The sequence below is a fragment of the Cervus elaphus genome, chromosome 27, assembly GCF_910594005.1.
Source record: "Cervus elaphus chromosome 27, mCerEla1.1, whole genome shotgun sequence".
In the NCBI taxonomy this organism is placed as follows: Eukaryota; Metazoa; Chordata; class Mammalia; order Artiodactyla; family Cervidae; genus Cervus; species Cervus elaphus.
Window position 1 is genome coordinate 45,851,807 of NC_057841.1, and position 18,902 is coordinate 45,870,708.

Here is an 18,902-nt window from a genome sequence, read left to right on the forward strand (position 1 = left end):
GAACATAGATGCAAAAATCCTTAACAAAATTCTAGCAAACAGAATCCAACAACATATTAAAAAAATCATACACCACGACCAAGTGGGCTTTATCCCAGGAATGCAAGGATTCTTCAATATCCGCAAATCAATCAATGTAATACACCACATTAACAAATTGAAAGATAAAAACCATATGATTATCTCAATAGATGCAGAGAAAGCCTTTGACAAAATTCAACACTCATTTATGATTAAAACTCTCCAAAAAGCAGGAATAGAAGGAACATACCTCAACATAATAAAAGCTATATATGACAAACCCACAGCAAGCATCACCCTCAATGGTGAAAAATTGAAAGCATTTCCCCTGAAATCAGGAACAAGACAAGGGTGCCCACTCTCACCACTACTGTTCAACATAGTGTTGGAAGTTTTGGCCACAGCAATCAGAGCAGAAAAAGAAGTAAAAGGAATCCAGATAGGAAAAGAAGAAGTGAAACTCTCACTGTTTGCAGATGACATGATCCTCTACATAGAAAACCCTAAAGACTCTACCAGAAAATTACTAGAACTAATCAATGAATATAGTAAAGTTGCAGGATATAAAATTAACACACAGAAATCCCTTGCATTCCTATATACTAACAATGAAAAAACAGAAAGAGAAATTAAGGAAACAATACCATTCACCATTGCAACAAAAAGAATAAAATACTTAGGAGTATATCTACCTAAAGAAACAAAAGACCTATACATAGAAAACTATAAAACACTGATGAAAGAAATCAAAGAGGACACAAACAGATGGAGAAACATACCGTGTTCATGGATTGGAAGAATCAATATTGTCAAAATGGCTATTCTACCCAAAGCAATCTATAGATTCAATGCAATCCCTATCAAGCTACCAACGGTATTTTTCACAGAACTAGACCAAAGAATTTCACAATTTGTATGGAAATACAAAAAACCTCGAATAGCCAAAGTAATCTTGAGAAAGAAGAATGGAACTGGAGGAATCAACCTGCCTGACTTCAGACTCTACTACAAAGCCACAGTCATCAAGACAGTGTGGTACTGGCACAAAGACAGAAATATAGATCAATGGAACAGAATAGAAAGCCCAGAGATAAATCCACGAACCTATGGACACCTTATCTTTGACAAAGGAGGCAAGGATATACAATGGAAAAAAGACAACCTCTTTAACAAGTGGTGCTGGGAAAACTGGTCAACCACTTGCAAAAGAATGAAACTAGAACACTTTCTAACACCATACACAAAAATAAACTCAAAATGGATTAAAGATCTAAATGTAAGACCAGAAACTATAAAACTCCTAGAGGAGAACATAGGCAAAACACTCTCCGACATAAATCACAGCAAGATCCTCTATGACCCACCTCCCAGAATATTGGAAATAAAAGCAAAACTAAACAAATGGGATCTAATGAAACTTAAAAGCTTTTGCACTACAAAAGAAACTATAAGTAAGGTGAAAAGACAGCCGTCAGATTGGGAGAAAATAATAGCAAATGAAGAAACAGACAAAGGATTAATCTCAAAAATATACAAGCAACTCCTGCAGCTCAATTCCAGAAAAATAAATGACCCAATCAAAAAATGGGCCAGAGAACTAAACAGACATTTCTCCAAAGAAGACATACAGATGGCTAACAAACACATGAAAAGGTGCTCAACATCACTCATTATCAGAGAAATGCAAATCAAAACCACAATGAGGTACCATTACACACCAGTCAGGATGGCTGCTATCCAAAAGTCTACAAGCAATAAATGCTGGAGAGGCTGTGGAGAAAAGGGAACCCTCTTACACTGTTGGTGGGAATGCAAACTAGTACAGCCACTATGGAAAACAGTGTGGAGATTCCTTAAAAAACTGGAAATAGAACTGCCATATGACCCAGCAATACCACTTCTGGGCATACACACTGAGGAAACCAGATCTGAAAGAGACACGTGCACCCCAATGTTCATCGCAGCACTGTTTATAATAGCCAGGACATGGAAGCAACCTAGATGCCCATCAGCAGATGAATGGATAAGGAAGCTGTGGTACATATACACCATGGAATTTTACTCAGCCGTCAAAAAGAATTCATTTGAACCAGTCCTAATGAGATGGATGAAACTGGAGCCCCTTATACAGAGTGAAGTAAGCCAGAAAGATAAAGAACATTACAGCATACTAACACATATATATGGAATTTAGAAAGATGGTAACGATAACCCTATATGCAAAACAGAAAAAGAGACACAGAAGTACAGAACAGACTTTTGAACTCTGTGGGAGAAGGTGAGGGTGGGATGTTTCAAAAGAACAGCATCTATACTATCTATGGTGAAACAGATCACCAGCCCAGGTGGGATGCATGAGACAAGTGCTCCGGCCTGGTGCACTGGGAAGACCCAGAGGAATCGGGTGGAGAGGGAGATGGGAGGGGGGATCGGGATGGGGAATAAGTGTAAATCTATGGCTGATTCATATCAATGTATGACAAAACCCACTGAAATGTTGTGAAGTAATTAGCCTCCAACTAATAAAAAAATTAAAAAAAAAAAAAAAAAAAAAAAAACCCTTCAATAGACCTTTCATAGGAGGAGAGCTACAGGCTGCCACACTCATAGGAGTAACTGGAAAGCTCTCAAGAGAGAGAAGGGAGAAAATGACTGGGCTGACTGTTTAATTCCTACCAAAGGAAAAAGAGACAGTGTTTTAAAATGATCTTGAAGTATATTCTGAAAACTTGTATTCCACAGCACGCACTCCCCATACACGGCCTCCAGGGCCTGTGCTTCGGCAGAAGGCACATGCTTCTCCTGGCCCGGCTCTCCATGCCCCAGCTGCAACTCTGCTGGAGGCACGTGAGCGTCCCCGGCGTGGGGCTCACAGTCCAGGCTCCCAGGGCAAAATCCCCAGTGGAGCGAGGAGGGACATCACAACAGTTCTAATGGTTATATAGTTAATGTTTCAGAAAAAATGTAATTACTACATAAGATACATGATTTTATGGATGATTTTGCTTAAGAAAATTTTTAAAGTCATTTATGGTAGATTTGGGCTTCCTGGTGGCTGAGATGGTAAAGGATCTGACTATAATAATGGGAGATTGGAGTTCGACCCCTGGGTTGGGAAGATCCCCGGAGAAGGGAATGGCAACCCAGGTATTCTTGCCTGGAGAATTCCATAGAGAGAGGAGCCTGGCAAGCTACAGTTCATGGGGTCACACAGTCAGACACGACTGAGAAGCTACCACACACACAGGGTAGATTTTAAAAGTCTGAAAAGTCCTGGTGTCACGTAAGTCTGGTAAAGTCGTGAGGGTAATGCCTACCCTAAAGGTCTGGGAACACATCTGACAGTGGCTGCCATGAGTTACTTCCAGTCTCAACACAGGGATCTGAGAAATTACCTGACAGCTCTCTCACTGCCTGGAGATCTTGCTGAGGTTCTTAACTGTATTTAAGCTCGGTGATTCAAACTACTGAAATAAACCTCACACTAAGGTCAAAGCTTCGAGATAAATGGAATTAATAGAAAAATACATTATGTCACAGTCAGGCTTCAGGGTGATCTCCATATGTAAGACTAAGTACGTGTAATCTTCTCTAACACTGCATATTTGTAAAAGTTCCAGCTAAACATACTTTTAAGAGATATTTTTAAGCAGTTTGATTACATATACTTTTCCATTCAAATGAATAAATCCTAATTACTTCAATGTATCTGATGAGAAAACCAAACCCTTGGATAAGACTTTGTACTTCTTCTACATAAGACAATTTCTGATGATATTTATAAGTAAGCAAACTATTCAAGATGCTAGATATAGCTTTAGAAGTCACATGCCTTAGGTTCAGAATTTAAAACACATAACCACAGTATTAAATATGTAATTACTTCTATTTCACATAGTGTAATAATTATGTCTATTAGATACACCCAGCTGCTGCCTTATTTAGTTGGAGGAAATATGACTGAAATACAGATAGTATATTTATTTGCATCAGAAAAATAAATTATACTTACCTTAATGTTGATGGATTAAGATTTCCACTAAGGATTAGTATTTCTACAACATACCTAAGCAGCAGGACATATATCAGTTCTGTCTTATTCTAGCATGCATTATTTATGCTACAGATTTAAATATTTACTCCTTAGTTTGCTAATGTCGCAACTTAAAGAAGAAACACATTCCAGCTCTTGTATTTAGGTCAGAAGAATGGATCAATCTTTTCCATTTATAATTTGGAACATTTTAATTGATTAGTCAAAAGGTCATAATGAAAACATGAAAACACAAGAAACAGAAAATGAAGCATGTGGAAACTACAAAGTACATTAAGATACAAAATAGATTATGGCAAATGATAAGCACTGACGGCAAATCAAATGGCAAGCAGGGATAGCAAATCAAAATTCCTGTTGCTCCTTCACATCAAGGAGGCTCAGCACCAAGAATTTTCTTCCCAGCACAGGAATCTATCATATAACTGGTAAGACACAAACACACCTACATACAATTACACGTGTGTGGGCATGCAGATGGTCCAGGGCAGCCACCTGTGCCTACAGTCAGGGTGTTTTGGGAGCCGGCTGCTCCCAGAGTCCACTGGGGAGGACCACCGTTAGTAGGTATTTAGAAGAGACAGATCTTAATATGGACTGCCAGCTTTTGGAGATCAGCAGTAACACATAGGTTCTCAAACACTGCTGAGTTTATTTTCCAGATCAATTTTTTTTTTTACAAAGTTACTTTGCAAATGGTTGATAAAATAAAAATTGCCAAATGGATAAAGAAAACAGAAAAAGCTCTTCAGTGGTCAGTCAGAAGTAGTAAGTGAAGACTGATGTATCTGAGTTTCTTGAAAGGGAAAGATTAGTCATGCGTAAGAGAACCACAAATATACAGAAATTTAAAAAGCAGATGGGAACTAGTTTTGCAGTTGGAAGATGTTCAGCAAATATTCAGACAGAACATGATACTAGAACTCTCAGGTTCTTTAAATATGAATTCGTGTGTAAGATATGCCAACAATTTCATGGCACACACACAAAAATTTTGGAAGGAAATACTAGTGCCAATGTCTTATCTCATTTCACATTGAAAGCAGCAGCTTCCAACTCCAAAATTCTAATGTGCAAAACATTTTAATTTGGGACTAAGTTGGCTTTGAAAATTCGCTCATATACAGTTTAAAAACTCAATTTAAAAAGGGGGCTGATTTTACAGATCAAATTTTGTTTCACCATTAATCCCTGTCTATTTAAAAGAAGGGCTCTAAACTTGTACTACAGACCCAGGACACATGATTGTATTTTACAACCAAAGTCTCTTAACCAGCACACCACCAGCATGACAAAGCCCCATGCACAGAAGCCCTGGGTATAGAGCTGGCTCTCGTCCCCCAACTGTGGAGCACTCATCTTCAGAAGCAGCTGACACTTCCGAGTTTAGCTGCTTGAATGAATGCTTCAAAGAGTAACAAGTGTCAAAACTCTTTCTTGTTTCTAGGCTCTGAAGGCGGAGTTCTCTTAGACTCTCCACTGCCTTTGAGACTGGGTGTAATGGGCAGCACATTTCACAACCACAAGCATCAAGGTTCTTTCACAGGCCCTTCCTTGGGAAGCAAGAGATTTATTACAGTTTTATTTTTTTTAAACCATTTTCAAAGAAAGGCTGTTTTATATGACTGACCACAGCTTAGAAGAAGCCTTTCAATTTTCTTTTCTGACATGTTTGAACAAGCAGATGAATGAAATGTATTTCACAGAGACCACAAAACCCACGTCAGGTGTGAAAGTGCTTTACCTGACAAGTCAAAACTGTAAGACATACTAAGTGGCCGCATTGCTGAAAAAAGAAAACAAACAATAAAAGGAAAGTAATTCAGATGTTAGGCTTTACAGGGAGGATGAAAAAGGGAGGAGGGTTCAAGACCTGCGGTGGTACACGTTAAGGCAGAAGGCAGCAAGAAACTATCTGCAATATGGCATCTTAGTTTTAACTGTATCACTAAGACTTGAAACAGAGTAACAATAAAAGAAAAAACAGCTTTTAAAGAACAAGAATGAAAGCATGATAAAGATAAAAACACTTTAGAATCACAGTATAGGACTTTTTACTTAAATATAAAAGAGTTCAAAAGAAAAAACAAGCCATGTTTTAAAACATGCTTTTAGGGAATATACAAAATCTTTAAAATTTAAGAACAAACGTATTCTTAATTTATTTCAGGATGAGAAGTTGGGTCTCTGCATACAGGTCAAACATCTTGTAAAAATCTCATTCAGGCACTACCAGCATCACAAAGCATCACTAATTCTCCACCGTAGGCCATTAGACCTGGCACTTAAAGCAAAGCCTCAGGAGCCAGAGAGCCTGAGTTTGAACCTCAGCTCTACCATTTACATGCAGTGTGATTCTGGGCAAGTTACTTAACCTCTCTGTGCTTCCATTACTTCACATGTAAAATGGGCATAATGGTACCTATTTCAAGGGACTGTTAGAAAAATTAAACGATTTCCATACCAAATAAAAAGGTGCTCAGAGCAGTGCACCTAGTAACAGTTAAACAAATGGAATTTCTTAAGAATAAACTTATTTCCTGTTGGAAGTCATCCGTTTTAAAAATTTTATTATATACATTAAAAAATATCAAACGGGTGAATTTTATGGTAGGTAAATTATATCTCAATAAAGCTGATAAAAGAATTTGGGTATTTGTAAGAGTGAGAATTACCCATTTTCACTGCAGTCCCAAGCTCTTACCAATTCTATCCATCCTACCCCACCCCACCACCATCAGGGAAGACAGGTGCCTGTGTGGTCAGAAGGCGGCAGACCCGAAGGTCCTCACGTTTCTGAGGCAGATGTAGAAGTGTAGAGTTCTAATACCCATATTTAACAGAATGAAGTCTCTTCATATGTTTTTGGCAGATGTTGTTAAAAGAACCATTTACAGCCTCAAATCTCAATATAGTATGAGATGTCAGAAAAGTGTTAGGAAAAAGAAAATTATCAGTTGTAAACAAAGACTGATGCACAAGAACAGTAATTTCAGACTTAATAGGAAAAAAATACGGAACTAGCCTGTAAAATAACACGGACACATAAGAATATAAGACAACTTGAACACATCACATCCTCAGAGACTACGCTGTGGGTCATGTTCGCCCACGTGGGAAGACAGTCCTGCTGCCACGATTCCGTGTGAGGACGTAGTTCCTGTGTGTGCCACATGACACACGAGCCCTGTCACAGCACACGCTGCTGCTGCTGAAATCACGGGGAGCGTTTCTTCTTTAAACATTTGCCCAATTTCTATAGTGGGTTTCTACTTGCAATTACAAGGAGAGGAAAGGTTATAAAAGTATTTAGGGAAACTTCTTCAGGATGGGCTCAGATGGTAAAGAATCTACCTGCCACGCAGGAGCCTCAGGTTCGATCCCTGGGTCAGAAAGATCCCCTGGAGAAGGAAATGGCAACTCACTCCAGTATTCCTGCCTGGAGAATCCCATGGACAGAGGAGCCTGGTGGGCTAAAGTCCATGGGGTCACAAAAAGTTGCACACGACTGAGTGATTAACACTTTCACTTCTTTTCTTCAAGATAATCCTGTCAACTTTATCTAAACTTCTCAAAGTGAAATTGTGTAGTAAGAACCAATGTAGATCAGCAGAACGAGAAAAGCCCAATTTCTTATTTTCTAGTTAAGGTTCAAGATCAGTTTTAAAAGTAAGACTCTCATAGAACAATCACTTTCAACAACAGCTCAATTCCGGTTGTTGTGACACACTAATTCATAAGGATAAAACAAAAGAGTAAGACATACTAAACACAAAATTGGCATTTAATTATTCTAAAGCAGGTTTTCTGTTAGCTAGCATCTAATTTGTTTAAATGAAACAGAAGAATATGTATACAATGAGGGCATGTGACACCACATGCAGTGTCCCTTTGCTGACCACAAGGACCACTGGCCTCCCGCACACTTGGCCCCTGGCTGCACCCCTCACCCCGGGTTCAGAGCACTTGTGTGAGAAGGACCATCCCACCACTTGGCACTTTATGTCCTGCTCCTCTCTGTCCTACGGGTGCTTCCACTGGAATTTACTCTTGTAAATTTACTTTTCTCAGGGCAACATGTGGGTTTTACCTTATAGCTCTGTTGAATATTTACTATTACCCTATTATTCCATCTCAAGACACAGTAATTCTTTTAAAATCTTGTCTTAAGCTGACATTCTATAATACCATCTCCTTATTTTTCTATAGTGGTTCTTGCTCCTTTAGACTGTGCATCCTTTAGAAATCTGGGGAAAACTATGGACCACCCCCACACATGCCCTCTGGGAAATAAGTACAAATGTGTTACACTGCAAGGATGCATAGACCTTCCTCAGGCTCATTCAAGGACTCCCAGGATAAGAACTTTCCACTTACATCCTGTACAGTTTTGGCTCATTACTATATACATGATCATATGGATTTGTTTTAATCATTTTAAAGGGAAACACTTGCTGGCATAAAATCAACAGGGATACGTGTACCTCGCCTCTCCTCACTCTTCAGCTCTGGCTAGGGAAGCTATTCTATTGCTTTAGCACCTCGGGAAGCACTTTCCATTGCTGTTACCTACAGTGCAGACGGGGACACAGCAGCCAGCAAGACGGAAGTGGGCCCTGTGGCCACGGCCCAGCAGCAGACACAGTGACCGAGAGTCACAGGAGGCAGAGGAGCCATCAGAGTTGGTGCAACTGAGCAGACAGAGGAGGAGAGACCTGGCTCAGAGGAGGGGAGGACCCTGAAGATCAGAAGCAGTCAGATCAAGCACTTGGCTGCTGGACCCAGTCACAGGGGACACTGTACTCTTGGCCCTGGGCTTTGAGATGGGAGCAGTGGCAGACAGTTTTGGGGGAAAGCAGGTAAGGTCACCTGCGGTGGGGCTTGTCCTGCAAGTGGGGGAGGAGATCCTGCCCAGTGACGGCTGGCTGCACATGTGGGTCTGAACTTTCAGAGAAGCCTGTGCGCAGGGTGGGAGCCGAGGAAGTCAGAAACACACCAAGGCAAGTGTGTGGCTGCTCAAGAAGAAGGAGCTGTGGTAGCAACCTGAGGCCCAGGTGGGCATGGGAGAGGGAAGAGATGGGAAGAGAAACCAGGAGACAGGGTCTCGGCACCAGCTCCATTCCCAGACAGGTGCTACCAGACACTATCTCCCTGAATATCTTGGGCATCTTTCATTTTACAAACTGGAGGAGAGCTGTTTACGTGTCATAATATGATCTTGCTCTAAATGGAAATCAGTGTGTGCTTATAAAAAACATAAAATAACTATAAAGGAAGTTTAGTAATAAGTGCTATCAGTAGAGTCCCTCATCACATAACACATAACTTTAAACGATAATTAAGACAATAGAAACTTGATGTATCTATTATTATTCCTATTTCTAAAATGTAACTTATCCATGTGTGTACTACTGTTTATAAAGTATCCTATTTCATTCATTCTTACATGGAAGTCACATGAACATGTGGAAGAATCTGTATCCTATTCCTGCCAACCAAGGAATGGAAGCTCAGAGAGGTGAAGGGCTGTCCTAAAACCATACCCTGGGATCTACAGAGCTCCGCCCACACCATGGTGGGGTGCCCTTACACTTGGCATCTCAGGGAGGAACTTCCTACTCCATGTATTTCGAGAATGAACACCACTTGTGAGGGTGTGTGTGTGCGGGGGGGTGCGGAGAAGGAGAGACAGGGAGGGAGAGGAGTGAGGCGAGTGTGCTTCTAGGGCGGGCAACTCTCCCGCCTGGGACTCACCGAGCCTGCTGCGTCTGGTCTCCTCGGGGGACACAGGCCGCAGCTTCCTCTCAGCCTTGATCTCTTCCAGGATCCTTTCGTGGAGGCTCCGGGGCCGCGGTGGAGTAGGTTTCAGTTTTCTGGCTGAGGCCTTGGGAGAAAAGTAATAGCTAGAGCTGGGGTAGTTATCCTTAAATAATTCTTACTGAAGTCCATTCATATAGCACAGTATCATGAAACTGTATTTTACTGACTGCCATACTGCTTGATAAAAGAGTTTTCGAGCCATAGGAAGATGACTGGATGGCACAGTGGTTCAAGCACATGAACTCAAGCCACGCTTATGAGTCAGCTGTTCTCCAGCTATTGTCATGGCATGCTGCAGTCCACGGGTTGCAAAGAGTTGGACACGACTAAGCAACTGCAGTGACCTGTTGTCATGCTCCCTAAACGCTACCATGACAGGCAAGCTGCTGAAATGCAAGCAGTATGTCATCTCTATTACTGTTTTTGAAAGTGACGTTTTTGAGTTAAGTCATAACAACCTTCTTAGATCATTCACTTCAGTCTGCAGCTGAGGAAATAAAGGCTCAGAAAGGCTGATGAACTTGCTCAAAAAGATGAATTTGCTAAAAAAACGTGCGCTCACCAAACCGTGCGTGGGTGTGCAGAGCCGGGCTCTGATTCCATGCTCTCTCTGCTCTACACAACCTGCCCTCCTAAAATCATTTCCTACATGGCCTCTTTCCCTTATTAGAGAAAGATAGAGGAATGATTAACTGTGTTATAGATGTATACAAACTAACAAGGAAATACCCTTTCTTTCTAGTTACTGAAGTTACTGAATGTACAAGGGGTTTGAGAGGCCCTGGTGAGTGCTGGCTGTGGAGCCAGGGGAGGTAAGCGTAGAGCAGAGGAAACACAAACCAACACTGAGATCTGATCAGAACACCCTGATCCATGGTCTCCAGAAAGAACCCCACGAACAGAGGACCATGGCTACTGTGAAAGAGGAGGCAGCAATGTGAATTTCCTGTAACCAAGGTGAGGTGTCTGCACCCTTAAGTACAGGGCGGCAGCGCACACGCAAGCTACGTGGCATTGTGTTCACAGTCGGGCTTCACAATCAGGAGAGAAAAGCGTCTCCTCCAGGAGCTGTGTTCTGTGGCCACGGGCTGTGGGCGGAACATGTTGCCACACGTTTGCCAGCCATGGGGAGGTGTCAGACCACGTACTGGATTTAAAGGAGGCCTTGATCGGATGAAGTCCAGGATGATTTCATGAGCACTTTTTTTTAACCGAGGGGGAATATCACCATTCACCTGAAAAGAGAGAGAAAGCAGAAGATCCATGTGACGACAGGACAGCCTGTACAAGCTTCTGGGTACACACGTCCACATACCTCATGTGACGACACGATTGTCTGTACAAGCTTCTGTGTACACCCGTCCACATACGTCATGTGATGACAGGATTGTCTGTACAAGCTTCTGGGCACACACATCCACACACATCACTTCAAAGCCACTGCAGTGGAATCTGGCTCCACCGAGGACAAATTTCAAATCAATAAAATGGAGAGCAAATGGCTGAGTGATTCAGAGCAAAAACAACTGAAGGACTGAAGAAATGCCAAGCACACTGCAGTTCTACTATTCTGGGAAATTATATGTAAGATACATGCTTCCAACAAAAACTTTCTAAAATTATGACTATGAATGGAATAAGTAATACTATGCTTAATTATTATATAATTTAGAAAGTCTTTCACCTCTTGTTTTCATCCTTGTACAAAGTTTGGGAATACAAATTAAGGGGAAGGGCTGGGGACAGTTCATGTTCTGTAGACAGAATTCAGGTTCAGGTCAAGGAGGATGTCTGCTATATCAATAGAACTGGTTAAGAAGCAGAGTTTGGCAGAGTCCTGCTCTGTCTGACTCCTGCTTTAACGTACTCTCTTTTTAAAGCAACATGTCACAAAGATTTTTTAAGAAATTTAAGGAAACTCCAGAAACCCACAAAATCACATCTTAGTAAACTCACACTCTGACCCCCCAGGAGGCACAGTTCTGACAGTCAGTCATACTTATTTCCCAGTCTCACATGAAAACAAAGACAGACAGACCTGATAGGGATTTTCTGTTGTGCTTCTCACAAAGCACAACATGCTTTATGCTTCTCATAAATGATGAAAAACAAATGTTAATGAATTATACATCTTGAAAACTGATAAACACTTTAAACTTCTCAAGATCAAAAAATGAGCATGCTGCTTTGATTAATGAATTGCCTGGAAAGCCTCTGTACTTCCCCGTCTACTTTGGGGACCCACTCTTTTATCTTATCATATTCTAATAATTGTATAATACATCAATTTTATTGGAGGGAAAAAAGCTAATTCGGTTATTCCTCTATCACCTATGGCTGACTGTTTTTTTGGACAGGTTAGGAAGGTTTCTTTAACCTTCATAATTTGCTATTGGAAATGTCATGTAAATTTTTAGAATTATCATAAAATTTGGTTAAACTTTTTAGAAGTATTTTCTTATCTGAACTGTAAGATTTCAGGGCATGAACAATTTTCTTATGTGTCTCCCAATCTTAAATATATTTTAATTGCTCATGGTCATTAGTCAACTGTTGATTAATTTTTTATTGCCACTGTATACTCTTGCATTATTTTCTGTTAATGTCACTATTTTTGTGTCAGCTGAGAAATACCCTGATGCTGGAAAAGATTGAAGGCAGGTGGAGAAGGGGAAGACAGAGGATGAGATGGTTGGTTGGATGTCATCACCGACTCAATGGACATGAGTTTGAGTAAACTCTGGGCATTGGCGACAGTCAGGGAGGCCTGGTGTGCTGCAGTCCATGGGGTTGCAAAGAGTCGGACACGACTGAATGACTGAAATGGAGTGAGAAATAAAAGTTGACTATAAAAAAAAAAAAAAAAAGAAAGAAAAAAGAACCTGAACTGCTGCTCCAGACCCAGTACCCCCCTTGCAAATGTGGCCACTCAGGTGTATGACAAGCCTCCTGACATCCAGGGCCCTCTTCCCTGTGCCCACCCCACCAGCCCCAGTGAGGACTGGATGCCCCATGTGAGAGTCAGAAGTGAAAGCCACCTGAACCGAGCCAACTTGGGATTGCTAGTCCCTGGTGTAAGGAGGCCTATACCAGTGGAGCTGAAGGCCCGCCACAGCACTCTTTACCCATGGACCTCAGGTTACACAATTTTTCTTTTTAAACCTTGTATGAACAACTTAATCAGAATCTTCTATTCTACTCCTGAATAGGATAATACATGTCTTTTCAGCTATTTTTCACTTGCTTTTATTTTAATGTCCTTTCCATCACAACAGGGTTGAGGAAGACAATGCTTGAAATAAGGCCAAGGTTGTAAGTTCCATTCCCCAAACAAGCACAGTAATGTCAGTGTCTTCACTAGTTAGAAGCTGGATCCTGGATCCCAGTTATCCAGCGTGTGTCACTGCTCATGAGAGAAATGGCAGGCCAGTGCAAACGTGAGTCAATCTATTCCATACAGGCAGGAAGGAAAGTGTGCAAATTCCACTCCACTACTGGGTCAGTGAGATTACTTTTTTAATATAGACACAGAACACATTCTGAAACAAGTTATCTGAGCTGTAAGGATAATTTCTAGAATGAACACAAACTGGAGACCTGTAAGTAAATAAGACAGTTACATAACTTAATCTTACTTTTGAGTCACCATGCCTTAAAAAAACATACAACTTCTAAATAAAAGATGTTAAGTTTCTACATCGTTATTTTTAAAGGTGACTTATTTGAAGTTATTTGTTACAATTATTTTACCAAAACACTTTGAAAGAAGTCAACTGAAATGTTTTGCACTTCTATAACTTAATATTCTGAACATGATCCAATATGGCTAAGTCATTCAATTCCCACCATCAGCTTCACAAATATACAGAAAAGGGTGGATTACTATGGTGTATTATGCATTTTAAAACCTGAAGGTTAAATTAAGACCATGTTAACATATTGCCTCAGATATAGACTGTATATGAAAATCCTTTCTATTTGTGTGTGTGTTTACTCTTTACAACAATATTTGTTTTTAAAAAAATTAGAAAGTGGCATTACATTGATAACAGTAAAATTTTTTAAAAAATGTATCTAGTTTTTGACTGATTAAATATGAGTAGCTGAATTTCCACTCTCACTTAGGAGGTACAAATATATATAATAAGGAATTAATTAGAAGCTTAGCCTGTTAGACTAAACATGAAAATTTACCCCACACAAAACCAATTACCATTAGAACTGCCATCTGCCCAGTTCCCTGCAGAGGGGCTCACTATAAACTTAAGTCAAGTGAACTGCATGGAATTAGCCATAGAGAGACTGACAGAAAAAGGAAAGAAACAATGGGTACCACAGAGCAGTAACGTTTTTCCTTCCTTACTACTCACAACCTCCAAACTGTACAAACATTCACGTAAGAGGAGTCCCACAGGGACTGAAAAGACAAGAAAAGATAAAGAAAATGTGAAGAACTAATGGCTGAAAACTTGCAAAGTTTGATAATAATACAAATCTACTCATCCAAAAAAAATGAAGTGAAAGTGTTAGCTGCTCAGTCATGTCTGATTCTGTGCAACCCCATGGACCGTAGCCCACACAGGCTCTGCTGTCCATGGAAACGTTTGTCAGGCAAGAATATCAGAGTGGGTTGCTATTCCCGTCTCCAGGGATCAAACCTGTCTTCTGCATTGCATGCAGATTCTTTACCATCTGAGTCACATCTATAAATTCCAAGCAAAAGACTCAAAGAAAGAAAGAAAAAAAAAGACTCAAAGAGAGCCATAACAGAACACATTATAGTCAAATTGTTGAGATGAAAATATTGAAAACAGCAAAAAATGACTATCACATAGAAGGATCCTCAAAAGATTCACAGGTGATTTCTCATCAGAAAACAGAGGTCAAAGGCAGTGGGATAATGTTTAAAGATAAACAAAAACAATTTCAGCCAAGAATACTATACCCAGCAAAACTCTACTTCAAAATGAAGAAGAAATTAAGACATCCTCAGGCAAACAAGCACTAAGAGAGTTCACCACTAGTAACCCTGCCCTACAAGAAACGCTAAAGGAAGTCACTTAGGCTTAAAGAAAAGGACAGTAGACCGTAACTTGAAGCCACAAGAGAATACTGTGATAATTGTACAAAACATATAGAACAATCTAGATGAGACAGACAAGTTCGTATAAAGATACAAACTACCAAGACTAAGAAGGAGCAAAGGGAAGGAAGGAGGGAGGAGGAAAGAAAGGAAGGACATGAACCTAACCAGACCTGTAACAGGGAGAGAGATTAAATCCACAATCAAAAATCTCCCAATAATGATAAGCCCAGAACCTGAAGACTTCACTTGTGGATTCTACTCAAATATTTAAAGAATTAGCCCCAACCCTTCACAAACTGTTTCAAAAATTAGAAAAAGAGGCATCACTCCCCATTTTACTGAGGCCAGTCTTACCCCAATATGAAGGCAGACAAAGACCTCACAAGAAAATAGTAGATGAAATTCCTTCTGAACACGGGCACAAAAATCCTCAAGAAAGTATCAGGAAGTACTCTAGCAGCATGTTAAAAGGATTATACATCATGACCAAGTGGGATTTATCCCATAAACACAAGGGTGGTTTAACACATGAAAAATCACTCAATGTAATATGTCACATTAACAGAATGAAACAAAAGAACCCACATGATTTTCTTTATTGATGCAGAAAACATATTTGTCAGAATCCAACACACTTTTATGATAAAAACACACAACAAACTTGGACTGGAAAGAAACTTCCTCAGCATGATAAAAGTCATTTGCGAAAAGACTGAATGCATTCCCCCTAAAATCAGGAATCCAACAATATGGATGCATGCTTTTGCCACACTCATTCAACAAAGAACTGAAGGTTCTAACCAGGGTGACCATCAGGCATCCAGATTGGAAACAAAGAAATAAATGGATCCCGTTTCACAGATAACATGAACATATATATCAAATAAAATACCCTAAATAACTAATCAAGAAAACTATTTTAGCTAATAAGCTCAGCAAAAAGAGCAAAAAAATTGTTTTCACCATGTCCCTGTATTTTTAAGAGAGACAGTAAATTTGAAAATACATGGCAACACGAGCCATGGACACACGTAGGTAAGGACTCTTCCAATGAGTGGGTGGTTTGAGCGGAGACCTGAGAAGTGAAGAGAAGTGAGTTACGCAGACGTGTAAGAGGCCTCCAGCAAGAGAGAACAGCAAGGGCTCAGCTGCAGGTCACAAGAGGGACCTTTTAGGTGGCGGCAGAGACCAGGGGAGTAAAGAGGAGACCAGCCAGGAAGGTGGCAGAAGGTGAGGGCTGAGAGACAACCCACACCAGACTCTGAGGCCAAGATCAAAACGGCTGCTTATTGTGAGTGTGATGGAAAGAAGTGGAAGGTTTTATGCAGGGCGATGACATGGTCACATTTTCAATTTAACAGGTTTACTCAAGCTGTTTTGGGGGTGAGAGTAAGAGAAGACCACCTGGAGGCCACAGTAATAGTTTAAATGAGAGGTGATGATGGGCTCTGAAATGGAGGTGGTGAGATTCAGGACATAATGCAGAGGTAAAGCTAGCAGGGTTCCGAGTCTAAGAGCTTAACTCAGGATTTCACTGGAGCTTTTGAAAAAGATTTATATGCAAGGTTACACAAAATAGCCTGCTTATAATGAGACAACTTGATTAGCTTAATAAACTCTGGTGCAGCTGCAGCTGGGAAAGATGCAGTCACTTAGAAATGATGATGTTGAATAACGACAGGGGAAAACACATGTTATGTGAAAACACATGTTACGTGAAAACAACTGGTCACAGGACAAAGTTTTCAATATTAATCCATTTTGCCCAAATAAAGTGGACAGAAAAGACTGAAGGTTATGCACCAGCCTGTTAGCAAACTTTCTGTCTCAACTGTGAAATTACACATTTGTAACTTTTCTTCTTGAGCTTATTATATTTACCAACTTTTCTATAAAGACCATGCATTAATTTTATGAGAAGCAATAATTTTTAAAACATAATAGTGAAAAGATTTTTAACAAGCAAGATTACCAAAAACCAACCATTTGAATCCATGAATAGTTTCCTGTTACTTACCATCACTTTTCGCAAAGTGTATCTTCTGGATCGAATGTCATCCATTAGCATCTCGTATGGGGTGAGCTGATATTCAATGGGCAGCGGGTTGTACTGCCGCTCCTGGACCTTCTTGAGCTTTACTCCATTCCGCAAATCCCTCATCACCTGCACCCAGAACCGAGCCTGAAGGAGCCAAGTGTGGAAAAACATTCGTGAGTAAATTTATTAATTTACTCTAAACAGTTACAGTCATACAGAAGAAATTAAGAGCTTGGATTACAAAACACCAAGTAAACCAAACAAAAACTATTTTAAAAATTAGATTTTAGGGACCAAAAAGCAGGTGGAAAGCCAGTCGAGAATCCACCAGCTCTAACTGTGGAGACACCTGGATAAAACCCTAACTCACCCCTGTGCCACCTGCATCCAGCCTCAGTGCCCTTCGCGTCCCATCCGTCATGTGGCTCTGTGCACTGCAAAGGCGCCAGCTTCTCACACTGGACTCTGGGTTTGGCTCTACATCTGGCTTGGCCACTGGAATATTAGTGGACACGACACAACCAAATGCTTCAACAGCAAATGCACAAGGGCATGTCACTCTGCTCCTGTCACTCCCTGGAAACACCTAGCGTGGGCTGGCACAAGGCCCTCTGGCAGGATTATCCGGGAGAGAGATGAAGCAGAGTGGAGCTACCACTCTGGTCTACAGATGCATGAGAGGAGTAAACACTACTGCTTCAGGCCGAGGTACAGTGTCACGGTCAGTTACACAGCGGTACTGCAACCACAGCTAACTGCGACAACCACCAACTGCCCCTGGACATCCAAGCAACTTGTTTCCAATTTCTGAACCCTGGCTTCCTCATCAATAAAAAAAGTGATACTTTATAACTTGCTGAGAGCTGAGGTACAGTGTTCTACACAGAAAATGCTCAAAAATGACAATTTTTGTTTTGTTACTGTCTTTTTACAAATTATTTAATATCAAATTCCTTATCTATAAGTAACACCAAGTTGCTTTACTGCCCTTCAAGAAAATGAGATATATGTGAAGTATTTATAATAAAACATATTAAATGTTATTATTATACTTTAACCCTTTTGTTATCCTGCCTGTAAGCTGTCATAGTCTCAACTTCAGTAAAGAGAAAATTAATATATTTAACTGAAATATTATACAGTGTTAAAAATTAATAAGTGGCTCAAATAGCTACATAAATGTATGTCAAACTTATCAAACTGTACTTTTAAAATATATGCAGCTTACTGTTATGTACACTACACCTTAATAAAGCTGTTGGAAAATGACAAAATCTATCAAGGGCAAAAGCAACTTGTTCATAACCTCTTAAACTGAGTTTTCTGATTTCCTCACTTCATGTGTCACTATTTATCCAGTACCTTTAACATGAAAAGTCAGAACCCTACCATGTGCCTTCTCACTAACAGCTGAACGCAGCTCAGTCCAGCTTCATATATTCACTGTCCTGTCCCGACTCTAAGTCCTGCAGGAAGGCAGCAACCCTCGAGGTCAGCAGGCCTAGGATCTACACCATGCTGAAGAAACAGCAGACATTCGGCAGGGTCACAGGAATACACAGTCATCCATCCTGGAAATCTGTCTTCTCTCTCAAGGGGACAGAAACGCTGCACGACCCGTCTGCATTCCCAGGCCCCAATCCAGTTTGACTATTTACTGGATAATGAACAGGCCTCACTATAGCCTCTGCTGCTGCTGCTAAGTCACGTCAGTCGTGTCCAACTCTGTGCGACCCCATAGACGGCAGCCCACCAGGCTCCCGTCCCTGGGATTCTCCAGGCAAGAATACTGGAGTGGGCTGCTATTTCCTTCTCCAGTGCATGAAAGTGAAAAGAGAAAGTGAAGTCGCTCAGTCGTGTCCGACTCTTCTTGACCCCATGGA

General features: G+C 40.6%; 1 protein-coding gene across 2 annotated transcripts in view; it reads right to left on the reverse strand.

Annotated features, from left to right (window-relative positions):
- The window catches only part of SPIRE1 (spire type actin nucleation factor 1), a 159,531-nt gene that overhangs the window by 32,100 nt on the left and 108,529 nt on the right, over nucleotides 1-18,902 (reverse strand). For both annotated transcript variants that reach the window (XM_043889485.1, XM_043889486.1), the window contains exons 6-8: nucleotides 16,999-17,163; nucleotides 11,044-11,130; nucleotides 9,830-9,959 (exon numbers count right to left, since the gene is read on the reverse strand). In XM_043889485.1, the coding sequence (XP_043745420.1) occupies nucleotides 9,830-9,959; nucleotides 11,044-11,130; nucleotides 16,999-17,163 (382 nt within the window). The remainder of the gene's footprint in view (nucleotides 1-9,829; nucleotides 9,960-11,043; nucleotides 11,131-16,998; nucleotides 17,164-18,902) is intronic.